General features: G+C 42.1%; 1 protein-coding gene across 3 annotated transcripts; it reads left to right on the forward strand.

Moving 5' to 3' along the window:
- Positions 1 to 1,387: 1,387 nt before the first annotated feature.
- Positions 1,388 to 25,733, forward strand: LIPI (lipase I). 3 transcript variants are annotated; one of them, XM_074983469.1, is made up of 10 exons: positions 1,388 to 1,466; positions 4,377 to 4,753; positions 6,764 to 6,872; positions 8,568 to 8,669; positions 9,130 to 9,219; positions 10,372 to 10,539; positions 16,903 to 16,998; positions 18,365 to 18,476; positions 21,809 to 21,982; positions 25,271 to 25,733. In XM_074983469.1, exons 1-10 carry the CDS (start codon positions 1,388 to 1,390, stop codon positions 25,356 to 25,358), a joined length of 1,395 nt encoding a protein of 464 aa, XP_074839570.1. In that variant the 3' UTR covers positions 25,359 to 25,733. The 3 variants fall into 3 exon arrangements, with proteins under 3 accessions (XP_074839570.1, XP_074839571.1, XP_074839572.1); XM_074983470.1 differs by lacking the exon at positions 9,130 to 9,219 and having other exon boundaries at positions 1,418 to 1,466; XM_074983471.1 differs by lacking the exon at positions 8,568 to 8,669 and having other exon boundaries at positions 1,418 to 1,466.
- The last annotated feature ends 268 nt before the right edge of the window (positions 25,734 to 26,001 follow it).

Consider the following 26,001-nt stretch of genomic DNA (forward strand, 5'->3'; position numbering starts at 1 on the left):
AGCCAAGGCCACAAGTAGCTAGTTCCAAGCCACCAGTCGTCCTTCCACCTCCAAAAGGTGCAGTGAAAAACCTCAACCAACAGAGGAAAACCCTCCAAACGATTCCCAAGTGTGATGCCTGGGGATCTCAGGAACAACTCAGCAAAGATAGTGATGAAGAGGCCCATCCCTTTAGGCTGCATATTTTCACTTATTATTACACTGGCCTCTGTTGGAATGTGATGGAGTAGTGATGGCCTGTGTTTCCTTACCCCATCTATAGGCTCACCATTGGGCCAGGTCAGCTACTGACTCTTGTTTTGGATAACAAAGTCCAAAGTATCTCCACCAGGTGGCAGTGCCTCAAAACACCCCGACACAGCCCAGGAAAACAAAGCCATTCCAGATACTCTTGGTCTCTTGCTAGTTCATGAGGAATGGGCCCATGTGATGTTCTGGAAAAAACAACATGAAATCACATCTCTTACCCCAATGGAACATCTGTGAAAGAATCTTTACAGGGGAACATAACTCAGATTTACTCCACCTTTCTCTAGTCCTATGGGTTTTCCATCAGGAACAGGTAACTGGATCCTAATTAACTAAGAATCACAGCACCCCTGTGAAATAGATACTATTCTATTTTTCATATGGGGAAACTGGCATACATTGAAGTTAAATGATATAACTGACTCACAATCATACTGCAAATCAGTGACTGTATCAGAAATGCAAGGCAAGCGTTCTGGCTACTAATTCTGTCCTGTATTTCCCCACTGCATCTGTGAGTTAATATTAGAGAGGGACTCCTTAGGAAAATCACAAAAATCAAATCAAGCCCTAGAAATGCAATGGCTTTCTTTCCAGTCCTTAAAGAGGAACAATTTTATAGTCAAAATGTGTGTTTTATTCCGAGTTGCTTTGTCTGTCTCAGCATCTTCTACTTCCATACTCTGCAGACCACCAGATGTATAACAGACCATCAAAAACAACCACACTTTGTTTTCTTGGCATTTCATCTGAGCACAGGGGGCAAGCAAAGTAATGTACAATTACTTGCACTCCTCCCTAAATTCTGCATATCTGGCAGAGCCACCAGTAACATACCACATCAACTGCTCACAAGGAATAGACCCATGTTAGTCCAGTAGTTCCCAAGAAGAGGGAAGGAAAGGCAACTGATGTTTTAAAAACAAAAATAACTCTGAAGGACAGAATCTGCCTCGCCGTCTTCAGTAAGTAAATAGGAGGAGTCATGAATTGCGAAAGCTTAATCATTGGCTTTTGCCCTTTGCAAAGTAACTTCCCTGTGTTTACCACACCTGTGGTGTCAGTGACATTTAATTGCCATGCCATAGTGAAAGCTTGCACACTATATGGAAATATTCAACTCTTCATTCAGTTGTGGATGTTACGTTCTGCTTTCCACCATTTCCACATGTTGAAACTGTTTCTCTTCATCTGTTTCATGTGCTGGGTAAAATCAGGTAAGAGAGCCACTAAAAGTTCATCTTGACTTTTCCAAGCAAAAGAAACTAATTTTTCTAACTGCAAAATGACATGAAGTTTACACTATATGAATCTTGGTTAATTGGTAGTCAGGTGAACTGAACTGATCTGAAATGAAGACAAAGATTTTCAGTGTAAGGCAAATAAAGAAAAATACGATACCTAATCTCTGCCTGCATTTTTGCAAACAAACTTAGAGGTATGTGTACTTTGTATTGTGGAAGTGCATGGGAACTGTAAAATAATTTTTTGCAAAATAGTTCTAAACATATGAGATTATTAACATTAATTTACTAGATATCAAGACTTTCAAAGTGTATTTTAAAATTGTATAGTTTAGTATTTTTTGTTATATACACTATAATTTATTTTTTAAAACCTTCTATCAAAACGTGTGTTTATGTGAAGTTGTTTCTGCCCTAGCGTCAAAAAACACTAAATGAAGATAAACATGAAATAAATATTACAAATTTAAACAGAAAAGGGTAAAATAATCTCTGTTTATTGGAGTAAATACAACTGCGCAAGTGATCGTTATAATCTTCTCATCTGCTAAAAATGTATATTTGAGTATTCTCATGATAATGAATAAAAGCAATGTTAATTATAGAAACCAATAAATGTTGCCTCAAAAATGTGTTAAACAGAATTTGCAGCACTTCCTGTTTGCTTAACGAATTACTGCTGAACAATGTTAAATTAATATACACTGCAAATCCATTTGAGCTTTCACCTTAATTCCATAGCATTAAGCATACATAAGTGTACCAAGCACATACTTTGTCCTTTCTCCTGTATTTGCTCTTCAGTGAGCACCTTTCATTTTCATTTCATACAGGAAAATAAACATCTGAGATATGCTTTCCTTTTATGTAATACACTTGTGAGCTAATAGGTTTCACTCATTTTTTCTTTTTCCAAAAGAATAGGCTTTTGTGTGTCCCTTCATCTGAATCTGGTCTCACTTACATCGATTTTATGCCATTGAATTCAATGGAATTATCCTGATTTGCACTGATGCAAGTGAAAGGAGAATAGAGCTTCATGAATAGAAATCAAAATAATCCCATTAGTAGCAAGGGACATTTCAATATTTAAGGTATCTCAGTGTAATTCACAACAGGGGTTAAAGAAATACACAGTAATTAAAACACACTTATTTAATTGTAAGACTGATATAAAGTTTGGATTTTCTAGAGTTGGAACAGAGGTTTCATTGTGCACTGAGGAAAAATGTTATATGGTTTAGCTGTGACTCTAAATATTGAAAATGCAATTAGATTCACATTCTTTTTTTTTTTTAAATGAAACTGCCTTCAGGATGTAGTTGTGGGTGTGTGAGTGGCAAGTGTCAGAGAGAATTTCTATTTACGTTTTCTCACCTTACCTAACATTAAGTCATGCTTTGAAAACCAAAAATTAAATTTGACAGATGATAACATTTCAGCATGGTGCCAGTATAAGAAATTTAAATAGGACCTTTTCATGTTGTTAGTATGAAGATCAAAATAATTACATCTGAATCGGAACTATTCTTAGTGAAATGAGGAATGCAGAAGTCTAAGATACACTGTATACTAGTCTGTTAAACATTGCATCCAGACTTGTCGGCTTTTATCAATAATATGATTTACTGAGTCCTATTAGTCAAGATGGATGTAACCCGTTAAATAATTATTTCAAATTACTGATAGAAAAATAACACATTTCACTCTTTTATTCAGAGAAGATTGGCATTTAATTTAAAAAGACATTAATGCTGTATTTCAAGTGTGTAATAATTATTAATACAATAATTTATAATGAGGCATTCCAAGGAATGAATAGGGAGAATTTTTATGCCTTTCTAGAAGATAACAGCAAGACACAACTTTTTGTAACACTGCTCTATCACTTGATTTTGACTTTAATTAGCCAGGCCTATATCCACTGTCCTTTGCAACATCAATTCCATTTGTTGCAGTGGCCTTGCTTTGGTTTGATTATCAATATACCACAAATAATTTGGCCTCTAATTATTCCTTGTGTTAATTGTTCATATTCACATGATTTATCTTGGTTATGTAGATTTGGAACATAACATTCAGTGATCTCACTTGTCAGCTAGGTTCTTGATTAAAACAATTCTTACACAGAGCACAGCATTCTTGAGGTTTTCTTTTAAAAAATTGTCAGTTGATTTGTAATCCCCTTCATTCTTCAACTTCAGGGCATTGTGATTATCCAGTTCCTCTAAACGCCTGCTATGTGTAGCTGTGTGGAGGGTTTAACCATGTCCACTTTCTCTGTAATGCCACTTTGTTCCAGAGAAATGTGAAAATGTTGCAACCACTTCCTCCAATCTTTGCCAGATTCCTGTTTATTTTTGCATATTTATAAAATCTTCAGTAAACTGAAAATTTACACGAAAAAGCTTACATAAAAATACTATTTAGGAACAGAGTATTTATTATATCTTCTCCTACCTCAACTTTCCAAAAAATAGTCTGTATTTTTATACTTTGTTCTATATAAAGAGGCATATGACAGGAGAAACTGAGGAAGGTTCGCTATCATATTCAAGGCCCAGCGTTGAGTTGGGTAACAGTTTTGAAGTCAATGAAGCTGTGATGATTTACAATAGCTGGTATCTGGCCTCAGGTTTATATTACAGAGTTGGAGTGAGCATGGGCATTAGAAGAGTTTTGTAAACCCAATAAACCTGAGACAAAGTGAAGCTGCTAAACCAGCTAGTTTGTGTTTTTAGGGAGGAAATAAGTTATTCAGATGATAGAAAAATAGAAGTAATTCACCCTTTGTGAACAATTAGAGAAAGAAAGTGGTGAAAGAATTTTTTTCCCTAGTATAACTGATCATACAGTTGTCTAATATTTTTATATTTTTTTCAGATACAGAGCAAAAATGTCAAGAATTTACAGATCTTAACTTTCAAAATGCTTTAATTGGAACGGCTCTCCAAGTACACCTTCTGTTGTACACAAGGAAAAACCAATACTGTTCTGAGAGTCTCAGTGAACATAATACAACTGCATATACAAATCTGGATGTGACCAAGAAAACTGTTTTTATAATCCATGGCTACAGACCGACAGGCTCCGCACCAGTATGGCTGAGTGACATAAAAGAACGTCTGCTGTCCTTAGAAGACGTGAACCTCATTATAGTAGATTGGAACCGGGGTGCTGCAACTTTAAATTATTTTAAAGCTGTCAAAAGAACGGAAAATGTTGCAGAAATCTTGAAGAAATTTATTGATCAGATGTTGGTAAGGTAGACATTTACTCTGGAGGTAAATGATTAGAATAGGTGGTAAAAAAAAAAGTATGCAATATGTAGAGGTCCCCAAAAGAACACAATAACTAACATACTTTGAAATATTTGGACAAAAATGCCTATATCAGTGATTTCATGCAATTACTACTGCATCATGTACCTATCTTTGTTCCCACTTCTGCTCCCATTGATGTCAAAAGCACTTTGGGCACTTTATTTCAATAGGACCAAGATAGTGTTTGAATCGCTTTGTCAGTGAGAAAATTTCAGCTGCATGAAGCAAAAAGCTTCTGTTTCAGAGGAGAGAGATCAAGTGATGTATATGCAAAACTGTAGTGCATACCGTCACATTATTACAATTGTTACATCTGGTACTCTTTTAAGTACTAAATGTGGTGCAAAGAAAGCCCACTTATGAAGATTACTTATACAGAAGCTTTGTCCGAAATCATTGGTATAAGACAGTTAAAAACAGGTCTCCACACTAGACGTTTTATGTACTTCCCACTGCTAACAGAAGCAGCTAAAATAACTGGTGAATAAGGGGCTGAGGCCATGTGAATAAGAGGCTGGTGAATAAGAGGCTGAGGCCAGGTCTACACTAGACCTTTTAAGTTCATCGTAGATAAACAATTCCAGCTACAGCAATTGCATAGCTAGAATCAATGTATCTACAGTCAATTTATCTAGCCATCTTCACTTAGGGGGGTCAACAGGAGAAACTCTTCTATCGACCTCCATTACTCCTTGCAAGATTGATGAATATTGACGTCAACTGCCGACGCCGGGTAGTTTAGATGTACTCTGAGCCATCTCCCACAAAATCAGTAGAAAGACACACTCATGGACTTCACTAAGGTTTGGATCAGGTCCTTAATGAAATGGATAAAATACTTTAAAGTCTAATTAATTATCAGTTTGAAATTCTTCCATTCTGTATCATTTCCCATCTTGAGCATTCTCAGAAAGTTGGAAGTTTCTGTAACAGCAAAATATCTGTACAGATTTTAACAGAAAAATAAAGTGGGTTTGTGGGGAAGGTGGTAAGAAGTGAGGACAAAAGATTTATCCTATTAGGATCTATTAGGACATAAGCGTTCTTGGGTAAAACCCGCATAGTCCCAAACTGGAGTAAACTGAACTACGTAATGCATAATCTTGATCTCTGATGCGCTAATACTTGCCACTTACAGTGAGCAAGTAGGCTACCTAGTGAAACAGTGGCTGCACTACATGCATTGAGTAGATCTTGCTCTGCCTCTGATACCTACTTGCTACATCTTGTGTTACAGTAAAATGTTCATGGGGAGGGGAAGGTAAAATAAGGTGGTACAGCCGAGGACTCCAAACATCATAACAAAAAAGGGGATTATCATGCAGCCCTTTATATGTTAGTTCACCTCCAGACCAGGAATAATATATCAAATCTCTAGGCGTGACTGAGGGACATTCACAGTCCCTTGATCTTGCAGGCTCTAGATCTAGGTGTTGCCTTTGACTCCCGGAGTAGCTTAAGGAAAAAGTCGTCCACTGCCTACAGCATATGGTAAGCGTTACCTCTCCTCAATTGTTCTTGCAGACATGGACCTGACAGCCTTGTTGAACTATCTGTGTGATCTTGAAGTTTGCTATTAGTATTTTTTAAATTGTATTGGTGTGAGGTCAGTGCTGCTTTTAGCAGATGGTTTTGGAGTTCACCTTTCTGGAATCTGATAACACTGTGTCCTCTTACCAAAAAAAAAAAAAAAAAAGAGACTGGAAAAAAGGTTACCTTTCTCCTTCATACTTTTTTAACTATGTACAGTATAACTAGTATGGAAAGTTTAATAAAAAGAAATATAAAATCTATCATTTTTAAAATCAGAAATAAAACCTAAAGTTTTAAAGACAAGTAAAGAGTAAAACTTAGTTTACTGAAGTCTGTTCAACTAACCATATTGTAAACCATATGGTTAACATTTCTATAACCCATAATCACGTTTTTTTTTTTTTTTTCTGGCAGGCAGATGGAGCTTCTCTTGACTCTATTTATATGATTGGAGTTAGCCTTGGGGCTCATATAGCTGGATTTGTTGGGAAGAGGTATAATGGTAAAATTGGCAGAATTACAGGTAAGACTTTTAAACCTACCATTCCTGTTTGAGTGTATCTTTCATCATCGTCTGAATTAGCTACCTGCCACGTGTCAAAATTAAATTATTTAGTATGACAATAGATGAGGTGCAGCCTTGATGTAAATCCAGAGATTAATTTGATCCAATATAACAGTACCATAAACAGTGTTTTGAAATATAAGACATTTTTTAAATCCAGTACAAGCATTCTGCCGAGGATTTAAGTTACTCTTGAAAAGAAGTTATGGAGAAATTGTTCAAACCTACTTGACTGCAGTTAAAATCCTAAATAGGAATTGCGAGTTCCTAGAATACTTGCATATCAGGCCACCTGCATTGGAGGAGCTTAAATATGGATTTATAAATTTAATTTTAGGCCATTCAGCCTGTTCAAACATTTCATGCATCTCAGAAGTGCTGTTGATTTCAACAAGAGGTTTGGTTGCATGTTAATATCAGCAAAATATGGGTGAATAAAAGTACAGGATGGAGATCCTACATTTGAGGGACTTGTGGCAAAGATGAATGAATCTGAAGCATGTACTTCCTCAAGTTTCAAGAAATCAGGTTCTTCCGTTTTGGTCTTTGTTCACGCCTGTCATTCTCTGAATTTCACACTCAGAAATACTAAGTTTCAAATGAAAATTCAGCCAAAATCTGTCTATTTTACCTGGGTTGCACTAAAACTGTGATTAACCACACATTTCAGGTAATTTAAACACAAACCCATAAACTGGCCATGGCTCATTTGGAATCAGGACCACTGCAAATATCATATCATATATTTTTGGTGTTATAATATTGCAGTTTTGCCTGGAATACTCCACTCATATAGCAGACATTGTTTTTGTTAGGAAAGAATAAAACAGTTGTGCTAACTCAGAACCAAGAAGTAGGTGGCTTTTTACTCTCCCTAGATAAAAGAGGTGAGAGTGGTTCTCTAGGTAGAGAGACTCTAGTGTGTGAACTGAGAAGTCTTATACTGGGAACCGTAGCAGCAAGCAACTCTGGAGTGAAAGTTTGGGATTTATTGTTTTATTTTAATGTTAGTTTATTAATATAGACAAAACCAGGAAGGGCTGAGCCTTTGTGTTTGAACTTTGTGTTAAAATAGATTATAAAGACATCTATTGAAACTCAGGTACTCTAGATCAGTGGTTCCCTCCTTCTTTGTCACAGTGGGAGTGGGGCTTCCCACCAGTCTATTTGGGCCAGGAAGTAGAATTTCATCTGCCTCCCAGCACGAATGGGCTCCTGTGGAATCAATATTTCCCCTTGCAGTGGGCCTGCAAAGAGCCACCATCAGGGAGAAATTGACAAACCCTGTGCCAGTCTTGCTGTCTGAGTCTCAGCTGGCACAGGGTTCATCAGTTCCTCTCCTCTCCACCCCTCTGTGACGGCTCTTTGAAGAGCCACTGTGAGGGGATATTGACAAACACCTCACCAGCTGGGACTCAGGCAGCCTTGCTGCTTGAGCCCCAGCTGGCATGGAGTTGCCAATTTCCCCCAAGGATGAGCTTGCAAAGAGCGGTGAGGGGAAATTGACTAAATGTCTCAGCACACTTGGACAGTTATTTAAGCACACCAGTGTTTCACGGCACACTGGCTGAAAACCACTACTCTAGATATAATTATTATTATTGAAATAGAATCCTAGAAAATAATGCCCTCATAAGTCTTCTTTTCTCTCAGGTCTTGACCCAGCTGGCCCCTTATTCAGTGGGAAACCACCAAATGAGAGATTGGATTATACAGATGCACAGTTTGTTGATGTCATTCATACTGATATCGATGGTAACGACACAGTCTTTAAGAGTTTCGGAGGAAACAGACAAACTGAAATGCAGAAGTAGGAAAGAAGGACAGGAGAAGGTCAATTAGGATCATCTAAGTAATGCTGCTGCAGTTCACACTGATAAACAGGAGTAGTTCTGAGTTGTTGGTTTTAAGATCTGATCCAATTATACTCAATGGGAATCTTTTCATTGACTTCAAGTGCATTAAATAACTCCCTATGTTCCTGTTCAAACTGAAAATGGAATTACTTTTGTTTAAAAAGAACAATTTTAAAAAAAGGGCATCTAAAAATAAATGTGTTCTGTTTATTTCAATAGGTGCTATATACAGAACAAGAAATAAATAAGCTCTAGAAACTTTTATTTACCTGTAAGCCTCACTAAACATTGTGTGACTATGTATTCTTCATTTGAAATTTGCTTGATATACTTTATTACCTCAGATATTTTTACTTTAGGTTTTGGCTACAGGAAACCTTTAGGAAACATAGATTTCTATCCAAATGGAGGAACAGATCAGCCTGGCTGTCCACAAACCATGTTTAGTGGTAAATAAAAGAATGTTTATTTTAATTCAGAAATGAGCATGGCAGATGATATCTACAATTAATCAGCTGAGGTTTGGCAAGGCAAAACTGAACTAAGTGGGGTTTGCTAGTATAGGACTAGTGGGATGGCTGAGCCCAGGGGATTCTTGTTTTTTTCTGCACTCCTGTTGGAGGAATTAGGCTTAGCCTACGTACACTGCTACCTAGATTTTGACAAAAAAGTTCACTCAGAGGAGATAGAAGACCAACATACCTGCAGTATCTTATTACTTACAATATTTACAGTGTGTGTAACATGCTTCCTATCTTTACACATGTGTATGTAGTCAGGCGGGGGGGGGAATGAGAGGGTTGGGGTCTAGCAATTATACAATGCCCTTGTCTCAGCAAGTGTACTTTGAAAAGGCTGTATAGTGTTTCAGTCCACAGCTCTATTGCTGTTATGCAGACTCCTTCTGCAGAGGGAATGTTCCTCGAGCAGCTGTAACTAGGGAGAGTTCCCGGTAGCATAGCTACAGCAGAGCTCCACTGCCAAGGGGATGTGGGACCACAGGGGATCAAAAGTGCTAAGAAGGACCTTATGTGGATGGCCCTGCATGCCTGAGAATCCCTTAGGATTCCCAGACATCTGCAGAGTTATGGAAAGGTCCTACAGCTTGCTCTGTGAGGAGAAGGTAACTTGCCCCCTACAAGAATAGCATGAGGAAAATCTTGATGTGGAGAAGATCTCCCAGAAGATCTCTCTCCCCGAGCCCCCTTCCATGGAAGGGGCACTTTGGCCCATTTTAACATAGGCCTATGTTTAATCCCAATAAATCTAATTTTTGCAAGAGGGCTCAATACAATACTTTTCCTGTGCACACTGCTTCTTAATTCTGCAACTATATTCTCTAGGTCCTCCCTAATTCCTCATCTTTTATTTTTGGATAGGTATAACCCCATTCTGTACTATTGAAATCCAGTAGCCAAATAAATCACAAGACAATCTGCTTCTCTGTTGTTTTTTTTTTAAACCCAGAGCACTAGGGAATAATTTAGTCATTAGCCAGAATTGAAATGGGATTATTTTGTTTAGTGACTAATATTATTTCTCTTTACAAGTAGATAATTCAGTGCATATTCCTTTCATATTTTTTTCTTTTTGAGCAAAAGGATCTCAATATTTTAAATGTGACCATCAGAGGTCCGTTCTCCTGTTCCTGTCATCCTTGAGACGGAGTTGCAACATAATAACATACCCTTGTGATTCATACTTGGATTATAAGAGTGGAAAATGTGTCAACTGTGAAGCTTTTCAACCAATGCCATGTCCAGTACTGGGTAAGAGTTATTTGGAGGTGTCTGTTTTGTAAATTGAAAGGACAAATAATGTACTGGTGACTTCTTCCGTGTTCTCTTCTTCACTGTTTCTCATGCGCCTTAGACTTTTTCACCATATTGCAGCCTGTTGTAAATATTACAGAAAACATTGACAGGATGTATGGAAGGGGCTTGCTTACAGAGCTGCCTAGCATCTAAAATAATGTAAAGTTGCCATGTTATGACTGTAGCATTTGATTTCAGAAAGGGGAACTACACAAAAATGAGGAAGTTGAACAGAAATTAAAAGGTACAGTGTGAAAAGTAAGATCCCTGCAAGAAGCATGGAAACTTTTCAAAGACAGCATAATAGAGAAACAGTTTAAATGTATACCTCAAATTAAAAACAAACAAACAAAAAAAAACCAAAAAACAAATCACCACCACAGTAAGAGTACCAAAAATGTGCCACCATGGCTTAACAACCAGCTAAAAGAAGCAGTGAGAGATAAAAAGACATAGTGTAAAGAGTGGAAGTTAAATCCCAGAGAGGAAAATAGAAAGGAGCATAAACTCTGTCAAGTTAACTGTAAAAAACATATTAAGAAAATCCAAAAAAGAATTAGAAGAACAGCTAGCCAAAAACTCAAAAAGTAATAGCAATTTTTTGTTTTTAAGTAAATCAGATGCAGGAGGCCTGCTAAACAACCCATGGGGCAACTGAACAATCAGGATGCTAAGGAAGCACTCAAACACAATAAGGTCATTGCAGAGAAACTAACTGAATTCTTTGCTTCCATCTTCCTGGCTGAGGCTGTTAGGGAGATTTCCAAATCGGAGCCATTCTTTTTAGGTGAGTAATCTGAGGAATTGTCCCAGACTGAGGTGTCATGAGAAGAGGTTTTAGAACAAATTGATAAACTGAACAGTAACAAGCCACCGGGACCAGATGGCATTCGCCCAAGAGTTCTGAAAGAACTCAAATGTGAAACTGTGGAACTACTAACTGTAATCTGTAACTTTTCCCTAAGATCATCTTCTGTCCTAAATGACTGGAAGATAGCTAATGTGACACAGATTTTTAAAAAGGGCTCTGGAGGTGATCCTGGCAATTATAGACCCATAAATCTAACATCAGTACAGGGCAAATTAGTTGAAACATTTGTTATGGGAAGAAGGGGCTTTCAAAGACTGGGGGTTCATTTTGAAAGGCCTCTGGCTACACAGGCAGCGTGCGATTCGAAAGCAGCACTTTCGAATCGCCGCAGCCACAATTATGCTAATGAGGCACTGGATATTCATGGCAGCGCCTCATTAGCATCTTTCAAAATCCCTCATTAACATGCCCCGTCTGAAAGGAGGGGGCTAATGTAGACACAACCCAAATGAAATTAATGGGCAGCAGGTTTAAAACTAATAGAAGAAAGTTTTTCTTCACATAGTGCAAAGTAGGCCTGGAAACTCTTTGCCAAATGATGTAGTAAGACCAGGACTTTACCAGGGTTCAAAAAAGAGCTAGATATATTCATGGTGGTTAGGTCCATCAATGACTATTAGACAGAATGGGTAGGAATGGTGCCCCTAGCCTCTGTTTGTGAGAGGCTGGAAATGGATGACAGGAGAGAGATCACTTTTATGACTACCTTTTCTGTTCACTCCCTCTGGGACGCCTGATATTAGCCTCTGTTGGAAGACAGGATACTGGGCTATCTGAACTTTTGTTCTTACCCACTATAGCCGTTCTTTTGTTCTTATTTACTTTTTACATTGAGTCCAAGATTCAGAGAGGATTAAACATTTATAAGAAAATATCCACAGACACATTATGTGGGATATAAAAAGCATGTTAACCCCAGTGAGAAACCAACCAATAATTTATGAAAAGAATAAGAAGAAACTTGACCCATTTAACTTTTCCATAATTTATTGCATCCTCCAAAGCAGTTAGTAATAGTCACTTTCAGAATAAGAAACTAGACAAGATGATCCCATGCAGTTTTCCATCTAATTTTTTCTCACCTATGGGCAGAATAAATTGTCATGTGCACCAAGGCATGTGCAGATGTTCACCACCAAGAGAATCACATGCTGTCCACTGTGGGTGGCTGCAAGCACTCAGCTCATCAGCTGAATGGCATCTGAATCTCTCCTTGGTGGCTGTCCAGGTGCTCTGCTTACAGAGAGCACTGGTCCCCTGCTCTAATTCTGAAAGACATTTTTTTCTGGCCTTAGCACAGCAGGAGAAGTATGTTTAGCGACAAAGACTGAAAGAATATGTATTACCTGTTGGATTAGTTGGATGATGTTTATATTTTCCAGATCAGTTTTCTTTCCCAGCTAAAGCACTGAATAGCTGCATCTACACTAGCCGGCTATTTTGAAATAGCCGTGCCAACTTCGAAATAGCGCCTGCTGCGTCTACGCGTGCCGAGCGCTATTTCGAAGTTGAAATCGACGTAAGGCGGCAAGACGTCGAAGTCGCTATCCTCATCAGGAGATGGGAATAGCGCCCTCCTTCGACGTTGAACGTCGAAGTAGGGCACATGTAGACAATCCGCGTCCCGCAACATCGAAATAGCGGGGTCCTCCATGGCGGCCATCAGCTGAGGGGCTGAGAGACACTCTCTCCAGCCCCTGAGTTCTATGGTCGCCGCGTGCAGCAGCCCTTTAAAGCTCCCTGCCCCCTCAGTTCCTGTGCACGTGCCCAGTCTGCATGTCCTCACCAGCCCCAGCCCAACACCCAGCACCCATGGCATCTAGCCAGCTCCCCAAGCACCCACAGGGCACCCTCCCCAAGGGGACCTAGGGCTCCCAGCCTGCCAGCCAGTGGGGGAAGAGGCAGCGGGGCCCCTCCTGGATGGAGGCCGAGATCCGGGACCTGCTGGGGCTCTGGGGTGAGGAGGAGGTGCTCCAGGTAATGGGAGCAAGAGGCAGAATGCGGATGCGTTCGCTCGGCTGGCCGAGGGCCTGGCTGCCCGGGGTCACCCTGCCCTCGCTCCTGACCACGTCAGGAGTAAGGTAAAGGAGCTGCGGCAGGGTTACGCCCGGGCCCGGGACACTGCCAGCTGATCTGGGGCCACCCCTGCCGCTTGACCCTTTTACAGGGAGCTCAGGGCCATCCTGGGCACCCGGTACACCTCCCCACCCCCGGCCACTCTTGACACCTCAGGCGATGAGCCCCAGCAGGCCCTGGAGACAGAGTCCGCCCCAGAGGCCAGTCCTGCACCCCAGGGGCCCCCCCAGGAGCCCACTCCGGGACACCAGAGGAGGAGGAGGAGTCCTCCAGTGACGGGGGGCTCCAAATCGCCCTCCCTCCCGCAGCTCCAGCAGGGCGTCTGCCCGATGGGTGTCCCCCGACCGTGGGAGCGGACTGTCAGGTATGTACCCCCCCCGGTATATACCCCTGGGGTTAAGGGGCAGGGACAAGAGACATGACCAGGGCCCTCCACGCACCCAGATGACCATGGCCCCGAGGACAGCAGTGGCATGTCCCTCAGAAGAGTCCATCAGCCCCTGCCCCCCAGCAGGATAGCACCATGCCCCATCCCTGGGGATGGGGGGAGCGGAACCTAGGGTCCCCCATGGGGGGGGAATTGGACACCCATCATCAGCAGCAGCATCTCCAGGGGACGGGGATGGGGAACCAGCAGCAGAGGGGTGGGGGGACAAGGGCCACGGGTCAGGGCCCAGACTAACCGCTGTCTCCACTCATCTTCCCCCCTCTGTTCCACAGCTGTACCATCAGAGGGCCCGGAGAGCACCGGCGCAGCGTCTGTGGTCCCGGACAGCCCACCGGGGCGATCCCAGCAGGCCAGCCCCTCGGCAGAGCACAGACCAACCCCAGGACGAGCCTGACAGCAGTGGAGCCATCCGCGGGCATCCATGGACCCCCAGCTGCTCGCCACCCTCTGGCGTTAGCTGGAGGTGTCCAAGCAGCGCCTGCAGGTGGAGGAGCGGCGCCTCGATCTCCAGGAGCGAGCGCTGGCCTGGTGCCAGGAGGCTTGGGGGGCCTTCATGCACACCTTCGAGGACATCGCGCGGCACTTGGCCCCCCCCACCGCTCCGCCCGCCGCTCCGCCTGCCATCCCTCCACCATCCGCCATCCTGGGGCCTGCTTCCGAGGGGGACTGTGGGCCTCCGGACACTGCCCGACCCTATCTGCTGGTTCTCCTGGCCGCCACCCAGCCTCGACAGGGCCTCCGGCTGAGACATGGGTCACACCCCGCCCCCCACACCAGGCGCAGGACAATAGGGGGTGCATGGCCGAGGATGTTGCCCCCCAAGGCCCCCTCCTTTGGACATATTCCCCCCATCCTTGTAAATAGTTTTTGTTCTACCCCTGTTTTGTACCTGCCTCCCCGTGTACATAGTTCCCCCCTTCTTCTTTTAATAATTAATACAGATTGCACGGTTTTGTTTAAAAAAAAATTCCATTTATTGCACAGAAGTGTGTGGGGGGGTGTGCTCTCGGGTTCTCAGTGGTGTGGGCGTGGGGGCAGGGAGTGTTGTGGAGGATGGCGGGGTGCAGTGGGTGGCTCACCCGCAGCTGGTCCTGCCAGCGTTCACCCCGCAGCCTGGTCAAAATGGGCCCACAGGGCCTCCCAGACCCAGATCCCCTCATGGTCGACCTGGCGACTGGGGGCAGCGGGTGGCTCGATGTCGGCCCTGCCAGCCTCCACAGCCCAGCCCTGGAAGAAGGCCTCTCCCTTGCTCTCCACCAGGTTGTGGAGTGCGCTGCACGCGCCCACAACCTGGGGGATATTGGTGAGGCCTGCATCCAGGCGGGTGAGGAGACACCTCCAGCGCCCTTTGAGGTGGCTGAAAGTGCGCTCGACCACCTGGCGCGCATGGTTCAAGCACATGTTGAACTGCTCCTGGCTGGCTGTGACATGGCCCATGTAGGGGTACATAAGCCAGGGCCAGAGGGGGTACGCCACGTCTGCGACGAGGCAGAGGGGCATGGTGGTGTCCCCCACAGGGATCTCCCGCTGGGGGATGTAGGTCCCTGCCTCCAGCTGGTGGCACAGGCCCAAATTTCTGAACACCCGGGTGTCATGGGTGCTGCCAGGCCAGCCAACATAAATGCCCAAGAGGCGGCCCCGGTTGTCCACCAAGGCCTGGAGGACCACGGAATGGTATCCCTTCCTATTCAGGAGGCATCCTCCGCTGTGCTCCGGGGCATGGATGGGGATATGGATCCCATCTAGAGCCCCAAAGCAATTTGGGAAGCCCGGGCTAGCAAACTCCGCGATGTCCGCATCTGGGTCCCCAAGCTGCACAAGCCTGTGGAGGAGCAGGGCATTGATTGTGAGGATGACCTGCAGGGGAAGGACATGAAAGAGTACCAGTGAGGGGTGTGCAGGGTGTGTCTGGCCCTCCCCCCCCCAGAATCCCCCCCCCCCGGAATCCCCTCCCCCCCCGGGTCCTCTTACCTCCATGAGGACAGCCCCGACGGTGGCCTTGCCCACGCCGAACTGCTGCCCTACGGATCGGTAGCTGTCTGGAGTGGCCAGGTTCCAGACAGCGATGCCGACCCGTTTCTCTACAGTGAGGGCACGTCGCATGGAGGTGTCCTGGTGCCATAAGGCAGGGGTGAGCCACTGTCAGAGCTCCAGGAATGTCTGCCGGCTCATTCAGAAATTCCGGAGCCAGCAGTCGTTGTCCCACTCGCCGAGCACCAGCCGCTCCCACCAGTCCATGCTCGTGGAGTATCTCCACAGCCAGCGGCGTGTGCGGTTGGGGGAGGGGGGGCGCTGGGAGGGCAGCAAGGTCTGGGGCTGCTTCCTCATCCACTGGGGGCAGCTCATCTTCCTCAAATAAAAGATGTTCAGCTGCCTCCTGCATGGCACTGAGCAGGGCAGCCACTGGTCCTCCAGGGGCGGCTGTGTGGGCCTCTGGCTGCGGCTGCTGCTGCTGCTGGGGGTCCATGGTGCTTCATGGGGTGTGCGTGCTTGTGGCTCTGCAGGCCACGTGCTGTGCAGGCTGTGTGTCTGGGAGGGGCCCTTTAAGGGAGCAGCTTGCTGTTGCCCCGGAAGTGCTAGTCCGCCCTGTGACCCTGTCTGCAGCTGTTCCTGGCACCCTTATTTCGATTTGGGCTGCTTTTGTGTGTAGACGCTCCCCTGAAGCGCCTATTTCGATGTAGTGCTGTCCAACGTAGACATTGAACGTCGACAGGACCAGCCCTGGAGGATGTGTGGATGCCATTCGTCGAAATAGCTTATTTCGATTTCGCTACATCGCAATAAGCTATGTCGATGTAGCATCCTAGTGTAGACGTAGCTAATAATTAAGATAAAATGTAAAACCTTCAGTGATTTGCTCTTTTGTATTTCTTGCTTCTTTGCTTAGTAATCTCATGTTGAATTTACAAAATTTGGATTTCAGGTTATTATGCTGATAAGTGGAAAAACTATTTAAGACAAAAAGACCCTCCACAAATAAAGGCTTATTTTGATACCTCAGACGAAGAACCATTCTGCAGTAAGTGACTGACCATTTATTACTTTTTTACACTTACCAAACTTGTCACTGATTTTTAACTGATGCAAAACAGAAGATATTCTTGATTACATTTTGAACATTAATGTTGTATGACTTATAAAAAGAATTCAAATAATCAATTAAAAGTTCAGTATGTAGAATGAGGAAAGGAGAGAGATGATTGGGGCAGAATGGTAGGCAACGAGTGTTCTGAACAGTAAAGAGAAAGAAATGTGGCTTCACTGAGTAAGAGGGAAAGTTGGGCTGTCAGGAGGAAAGTGGAGGCAGAGAGCTAAATTAGTTACACAGAAGGGGCTGGGTGACACAACTGGTTTTGGTGGGCAAGAAAGAGAATGTGGTCGTACTGTACATATAATAAGCAAAACTCCTGCAGAAAAACAAGAAGCCTTTATACAACTTGGCAAAGTACAGTATTAATAAGCTAGAACCAAAAGGGAAATAACCTCAGTAACTGAGTCAGACAAGCAGGATAATGACTGAATGAAGCCTGTGTTAATCCCTAGGAATTTAAAAAGCAAAAAAGAATCCTGAGGAAACAAAGGAGACTAAGGAATAAACAAACAAGATTATCAAACTCAAAGCATGAGTCACACAGAGGGAAAACAAACTTAAAACATTTATATAAAATGAGACTTGGTTTTGAGCATATAAAAAACAGATATAATTGAATTTAGTGCTCAAAAATACACCTGCAGTCCCAAAATAATTTCTTTTCCTCTGATTAGCAACACAACATGTACTGTACTGGCAGCAGTAATGCAATCCGATTTCCTCCAGCATTCTGGCAATGTACCTCAACTATTTTCGGGAGGCATTACTTCCAGGGGTGATGTGATTGCTTGACAACATTCTCATTTACTCTCTCTGCAGGTTGCCAACAAAGATGGCAGTTAGAGTCCTCCTTTTGTTATAAGGCAGGACTTCTACTGAAATGAATAGAGTTTTGGTTGAGTAATGGAAAATTGGATAAAAATCTTAATACCAATGGTGATGTTTGCTTTCTAAAGTGGGATGTAATGGGGTATACTACCCCTTTTGGGCTAGTTTAACCCTGTTTCAGTGGCATTGGCCATGAGGAGGTGCTCAGGAAGTGACCAGCCCAGTGACAGGACCATTTTCTTCTAAGAACTGGTGAAGTCATCTGCTCTATTCACATAGCCATCATATGAGATTATTTTTAATTAGTAGCCTCTGTGCTCTGATTTGAACTAGTAACCTAGAAGGGAGAGATAATGAGTCATCATCCTCATCCAATGAGTATTTTTAATATGGAGAGAAGAGGAATTACATTTATGATGTCCAGTTCAACCTTTGAACCTTAGTACTTTCTGTTTCTATTTCACAGTGTATAACTACATTGTGGATTTTATTACTTGGAATAAAAGCACTAGGAGAGGTTTCATTAGAATTAAAATAACAGATACTGCTGGAAACACAACAGAATCAAAGGTGAATAGGTAAGCCATGTTTTAATCAACATGTTTTGTATTTTTTATTTATCTAAATCTGCTTTAGCTTTCAAAAGAATCTATTGGGATAGATTAAAGAAAGAAGAAACCCACTAGTAGTTCTGTTAGTAAAAGTGCTGAGCTGAGTAAATATAAGACAGTCCTGCATAGTAGAGGATCATGAGGTTGGGTCTGCTTTTCGGTAAAAATGAAAAGCTATCCTATATCAAAAAAATTGATCATGGCGCTTATTGCTGGCAGATCTCAAATAAAAAATAGATGCCACTAACATACAGAGTCAACATAATTCCAAAATGGTGAATTAACATAGTGAGTGAGTGAGCTGCTTAATTGCTGATGTTAAAAAGTTACTAAGCAGACTGTTTGTACCACTCTATTCAATATCAAGTTGTTTATTATTGAAATTAAGAAATGTACTTAAAGAATATTTACTGTTGTACAAGCAATAACAGTGCTGAATGAAAGTGTCAGCAGCTCAGATTTGTCTTGGCTTTCATAGATTTGTTAGAACTTAAAGGTATTTTCATGTATATTTTCATCATTAAAGTACTGTGCGCACATAGGCTCTTTTCTCCTGCTACTCATAGGGCTTGCCTATGCTACTTCCGTACTTCGAAGGGAGGATGGTAAGTAGGGTGTTGGGAGTTTATTAATGAAGTTCTGCGGTGCATATGCAGCACTTCATTAAGCAAATTCCCCCCTGCAGCAACTTTGAAGTTTTAAATTTTGAAGTGCTGGCTTGTGTCTAACCGTGGCTCACCCACCGGTACTTCAAAGCGCCCCGGGGTACTTCAAAGTCTCTTTACTCCTCAAAGGGAATACCGATGGGTGAGCCGCAGTTAGACTTGAGCTGGCACTTTGAAGTTGCCGTGGGGGGGGTAGGTAATTTGCTTAATGAAGTGCTGCATATGCAAGGCAGCACTTCCTTAATAAACTCCAACACCCTACTTACCATCCTCCCCTCGAAGTAGGGAGCTAGTGTAGACACAGCCATATAGGTGGAAATTGGGACTAACTTCACAGAAATCAGGGGAGTAACACTCATAAAACTAATAGGAACTCAGAATATGTATCTCACATAGGTGACTTATATTAACATATCTTATGCATGATACTTAATAAGTGTTTCTCATCCAAAAATTGCAATAAACTTTATAAACATCATTATCTTAATCTTTCAAGGTAGGTAAATAATTATTATTTTCCCTGTTTTGAAGGGGAGGAAACGGAAGCATAGAAATTATGATTCTGCTGTTCAGAGTCACAAAGCATACAAAAAATGTACCTAATCTGTGTGTCTATACAATAAACCCTCAATTTAACAAACTAATGGGGGGACAGGTTTCCTTTAACCCAAAAGTCCAATAAATAAGAGGGTTTACTGCCCTCTCACCTGGCTCCCCCCAGCCCCACTCCCTCCTGCACCCCCCACAAAAGCCCCTGATTCACTGGTACTGCCATTGCTGGAGGAACCACCAGAGCCTGCCGCCACAGCTGGACCTGCTGGACCTGCTGCACGGCTGGCGGGTTCCTGCTGTGCGGCCATAGTGACCCCACCACATGGCTGCAGCTGCTCAGCTTGCAGCCACCACCAGAGCCACCGCGTGCTTCTCCCACCAGGGTTGGGGAGTGTATATGAGTGGTTTGCCCATGTACGCGCCCCTCCTCTGGTGGGAGGAATGCATGGCTGCTCTGGTGGCAGTCCAGGCTGTGGTGGAGGGTTTAGCAGCTAGAAGAGGTGGCTCTGGTAAGTCTCCTTTCTTTTTTGGGTGGAGTGGAGGGGTGGGATTTAGGATTTAATGGGCCAATTAAGCGGACTTCAGGAACAACAGGGGAGCTGGCGGATGTCTGCTGTTCCTGAAGTCCGCTAAATTGGGGTCTATAAAATCGAGGGTTTCCTGTACACATAATGGCCAATGAGACATGTAATTAGCCATTTTGTGTATATAATTTAACAGCATATATATGTACAGCTGTAGAAGTTGTCTATACAAAGCAGGTACGCCATAGAGAATGTTTTATTGTGTGTGTAATTGCACACACTTGGTTATGAAATTTAGTCGCAAAGGGTAGGTCTACACAGCAAAGTTATTTTGAAGTAACAGATGTTATTTTGAAATAACTATCCTAGCTTTTACACAGTGCAACTGCTATTTAGAAATAATTTCTAAATAATCTCATTCTATCAGGAATGGTGCCTATTTCAAAATAGTTATTTCGAAATAGGTACTGTTAAAACAGGGAATAGAACCAATTTTGAAATAAGCCATAATGCATCCAATGGCTTTATTTTGAAGTAGACACCCTGGCTGTGTCTACACTTGCATTCCTTTTTTTGAAAGAGGAATGCAAATGAGGGAAATTGAAAATGCAAATGAGACACTGATTTACATATCTTGTGCTTCATTTGTATAATCTCCTTTTGGAAGAGATTCTTTCAAAAGAAAACAAGTAGTGTATATAAGGCTCTTTCAAAAATAAACCCCATCTTCAAAAGAACCCTTCTTCCTATTTTGTTTCAGGAAGAAGGGCTCTTTCAAAGATGGTTTATTTTCAAAAGAGTCCCATCTAGACTGCTTTTTTTCTTTCAAAAGAATCTCTTCCAAAAAGAGATTACACAAAGGAAACACAGGCTATGTAACTCAGTGCCTCATTTGCATATTTTGATTGTCCTCATTTGCATTCCTCTTTCAAAAGAGGAATGCAAGTGTAGACGCAGCCTAAAAGACTTACCAAAGGTCTACAGAAGTCTTTAGCAGCACAGAGGCAGAATAAAACCTTACAGCCAGATTCTGCTTCGGGCTGCTCTGCAGAGTGCATAGACTGTTAAGGGTATATGCACATTGAAGGATAGCTTAAAAATCACCTTTAAATTGCACAGATCCTATTGGACCTCTGTGCAGAGCTGATGTGCATGAGCTAGGTTAAAGCAGCCTAACTGTTGCTTTAATGTAGACCAAATGAAAACTGTCTCACTGAGTTGATAACTCAGCCAGGGATTAGCCTGGGACAGTGGCATCCTGGTCACATTTCCTTTCCTGTGATCATTTCTCCTTTTCTCATCATTATGCTAGATCTGTCTGATAGGAGAATCCTCCTTACAGTATGTTGGTGCTCCCTGGCCACTTATACCAAGACAGGGGCCAGTTTACTCATGTACTGTGGTGTAAAGTAGCTGCATATACCAGGGAATATGGCTCCAGATCCTCTGACTCACAGTTCTGAACCTAACCACAAATCAAGATGTCTCAATCAAGATTATATTTTTTAAATAACAGTGGATCTGACTCAAATGTTAATGTATTATACTTTTTGCTTAGTGAAGCTGCTACATTTCAGCGAAACAGACAAGCCAGTGTCCTTACTGGATTTTATGAGGATTTTGACAAGATATCAAGAATTTCCTTGACTTTTTCTACAAAGAATTTAATTGGTCCAAGATATAAGCTCAGGATTCTCCGAATGAGGCTAAGATCTATTACAAATCCTGGAAGGTAAGTGACTACTTGATAAAAAGGATACTTTAAAAATTAGAGTGTTTGAGGTATTTCTGGAAAACAATTATTGGTCTGCCTGTGGGAATTTGTGTATAATGCATGGTCCTAAAATTGTTGTCACAATAAATTATATCCATGCCTAAAACATAATTTTTCCTGTAAAATAGTTGAGTTATGCATAAATATTAAGTACACACTACCCATGCAGAGTAGACATCCATTGCATATGCAAGTTCTGTGTTCGTGCAGCTTATTTGGACGTGGTACTGCCACCTTTAAGCAAGAGGTCACAAATCGTTTAAAGGGACCACTCCTGTGAGTGAACATGGTCTTCATCTCCAAAGTTTGCAAGATTTGACCCTTTTCAGGAACAGTAATTTTAAAACTTTATTTGGGCATTTTTCTGAACTCAGCAGTGTGTCTGTATATATGTTTTTTCTCATACACACATACAAAACAAGCCTGTAGACATAATGTAGCTGTATGTGCATGTAAGCAAACAGGATCCTGTAAAAATTCTGCAGTGCAAGAGCAAAATATATACGCTATGCATGTTGACGCTGATAAGTGTGTATGACTTCAGTTTTAATGCTTAAAAGTCATGTCATAATCTCAGTTAACTATTGTATTAATCTCTTCATAAAGTTGACATTACCCTTGTAGCCATTCTCAAAATCTCCACAGATAACTGTGCAAACCTCATAACATTTATGTATTACTTTCCATATTGTGACAACAAACCATTCACTAGAATATTGGTAGAGGATTTTATTTCACGATTTATCCTGCATTTAATGAAGCAACATTTTTGCATTTTAATGTATTCTGCACACCAGCACCAAGTGTAGCAAAGACAGAATTTCAAACAAAATCCAATCACGCGTTCCCATTCTAACAATATGAGTACTGAGTGGAGAATACATACTACTAGCAGATGTACCTGGCATTGTTTGGCTCTTTAACTGAAGTAATTTCTTGAAAATACATGAAAAATGTGCATTTTTTCTGTGATAGTATTTTTCAAAAGTGAAGAAAAATGAAGGCTGGCATGAGGGTTTGGGGACAAAGGGTGGGTGGCCTGGCACAGAAGGTTGGTGGGGGCTCAAGCAAAAGCAGACGCACTGCCACAGGTGGCCCTGGTACCTCCTAGCCCCCTGTCCTGATACCACTGCCTTAACTTCTACACTCCCCATCTGCCTTAATTTCTGGACCCTCACCTCTGTCTTGTGCCTCCACCAACCGTCTGCCCTGAGCCACCCATCCACTGGCCCTCTTCACCCATGAACCCTCCCTCCAGCCTTCATTTTAATACAGCTTTTATTATGCTTCCATATGCTGTAATGACATAAGTGCTCATCATAATTCCATAAATACATCTAATTAGTGTGACTGCACATTTTCACTTCACACAGTTAGACATAATTACAATAATTACATAAACCCACCATAACCAGCAAAAGTGACAATACTTTTAAGAAGATAGGTCTGAAATATCCCTACATCAAAATTTAGATTAAAAAAGGGCACTGGTGCAGCGGTGATAAACCCATGGCATTATATTAATAGGGAATATTGTAGAACAGGGCATATCAGAGATGGGACAATTCTCACCCAGTCTTCAGGACTTTTTTCCTGATCTCTCTAGGTGAAGAGATCAGATGCCAAAGTGGAGCTTGCAGAATCATCTGTGCACTGCTTCCTGTCCCATGGATAAGAAATGTGTCTTCACCAGATATGAATTCCACTGATTGGCAGGTCACATTGGAAGAACTGCTATAATCACACATTTCTCTCTCATAATCCAGTGTTTGTTCAAGAACTGTACTTCTGTGTGCAGGTACCTAGTATCTGCAGATATATTGCAATTATAGCACTAATAACAAGGTATATACAAAGTAAACCTAGATATAGATGTACATAATGATCTGTCGTTACAGCTTGGCCTAGAAGCTGTGCTGTGAGTTCTTTGAAGGTCTCTTTTGAGGAGTTCTTGATAAATAAAGGCTCCAGGCTCCAACAGTATATGCAAACATTGCTTTTCTCCTGTTCTACAGACAATTAAAGCGTTGTTAAAAATACATACGTTAGCTCAACTAGAAGTTATGACTTTGGTGCAGAAATGACATGGTGAAATTCTTCAGAACACAGCTTACAGGAGGTTAAACTCTAATGAAATCAGGGAGAACCACTTTATCTATAAAATTTATTCATTTGCATTCTTCAGGGATAATCAAGTGGGGCCCAAGGTCACTGTTCTGTACAACTGTCCCTTCACTCACAGAAGGGTGGAACTGTAGCTGACTGGGAAACCCCACTGATTAATAATGAAATAACCAAAGTTGGCATACATCTTTTCCCATTTTTGTCTCTTCTCCATGTCATCCCCTAAAATCCATCCCACCATGAGACTGATTGTGCCATTTTGGCATATCTGTCAGTGGGAGGACAATGCATAGTCATACTGCACCAAAGGGAATACACCTTTGTGGGATAGTGCCTCATCCCCCTGCCTCGACCCATCCAGCCCCTTCTACCCACTTCTTACTTCCTCACACATGAGGGGCATGGTCATGGCATCTCCTTGCCTCTGTGGGGTCCTGCATGGCTCTTATGAGGGTCTTACACAGAGAGAGGGATCTTTAACCTATTGCACAGCCATCCTAGGGCCAGGCAGAATCTAGTACTAAAATAGTGTGAGAATTTTGACTTTTCTTAATGTTGATTTGCTAAATTAACCCACCTCGTACAAAAAAACCTATCTTATAGAAGCCACTGCAATAAGAACACGGAGGAAATGGGATGACTTGGTTTTGCATTTCTCCATTCACTTACATCAGCCACATCCCTTTCTTAGGGGAATGGTAAGGAAGGATTACATCGCATGTTTGCTAATCAGCTCTTCTCGAAAGAGATCTTTTTACACAACATAATATGCAGCCCAACAAGTTTCCTAGGAATTGTTTATCCTATGTCAGAGCCAGTCCGTGTAATACGACAGTTCGAATGAAGACTAAATCCACCCCAGCCTGAATAATAATGCCTATCTTTATTTGTCGGACTGGTAGGACATTCCTACTCCTTCTCCACAGAAACGCACAGCTTATTATGCAAGGAACACAGAATCAAGAGAGACAAAAAGACTTGTCTCCTTGGTCCTGAGCATATTTTCATAAGCGTGGTAAATGACACTATTTAATCTTCATGTAATATTTTGAACATGAATTTAAAATAGAAAGTCCTGTTATAAACTGAGAGTGTGCTCTTTCCCCTTTTCCATTCATGCAGGCAGCAGATGTGCAGATATGATTTTGTACTTCTGGAGAACATCGAAACTACCTTCAAACCTATTCCATGCCAAGAGAGCGACAAGTAAAAAGAGAGAGCTTCTGCTACCTTGCTTTCTTTTACGGAAAATTCTTTGTCTGAACCAAGGCCTGCAGTGAGGGGGAAAACAAGACAAAACAGGCTGCACTCCCGAAGTTGGAATGATAATCTTTATTGCTTTCTTGGGGTTTTGTGGAGTGAAATTCAACCACCAGTTTTGTCAAATTTTGAAAAACAAATGCATGATGGCAGAACACATGCAATGATCTAATAGCCATTGTTTGTAAGCAGCAAGGATATTCCAGGATTCCATTGAATTAAATGTGACTACCTGCTCTGGTCATGGCAAATTGGTCATGTATTATGAGTTTAATTATTTTCATAATATTTCATATCAGGACAATTATTTGTCTGTGAACTTACTATGCTGGGTAGATGATCTACAGACCTGCTTACGGCCTGGGTTAAAAAGACAGTCATACTAGATGATCACACAGTTTTGGAATCTATGAAGCTTTGAATATATTTACAGAGAAATTATGTGGAATTAGGAATAGTATCTATAATAACTAGATTTTACTGCTAGATAGTATTAAATAGGTGCAGAACTCTGGACATACACAACTATCTGCTGAGATATCTTTTGTTCCCATGCTTGTAGTGCTCACTGAACGTCTAGATACAACTGCTGC

The sequence above is a fragment of the Carettochelys insculpta genome, chromosome 1, assembly GCF_033958435.1.
Source record: "Carettochelys insculpta isolate YL-2023 chromosome 1, ASM3395843v1, whole genome shotgun sequence".
NCBI lineage: Eukaryota > Metazoa > Chordata > Testudines > Carettochelyidae > Carettochelys > Carettochelys insculpta.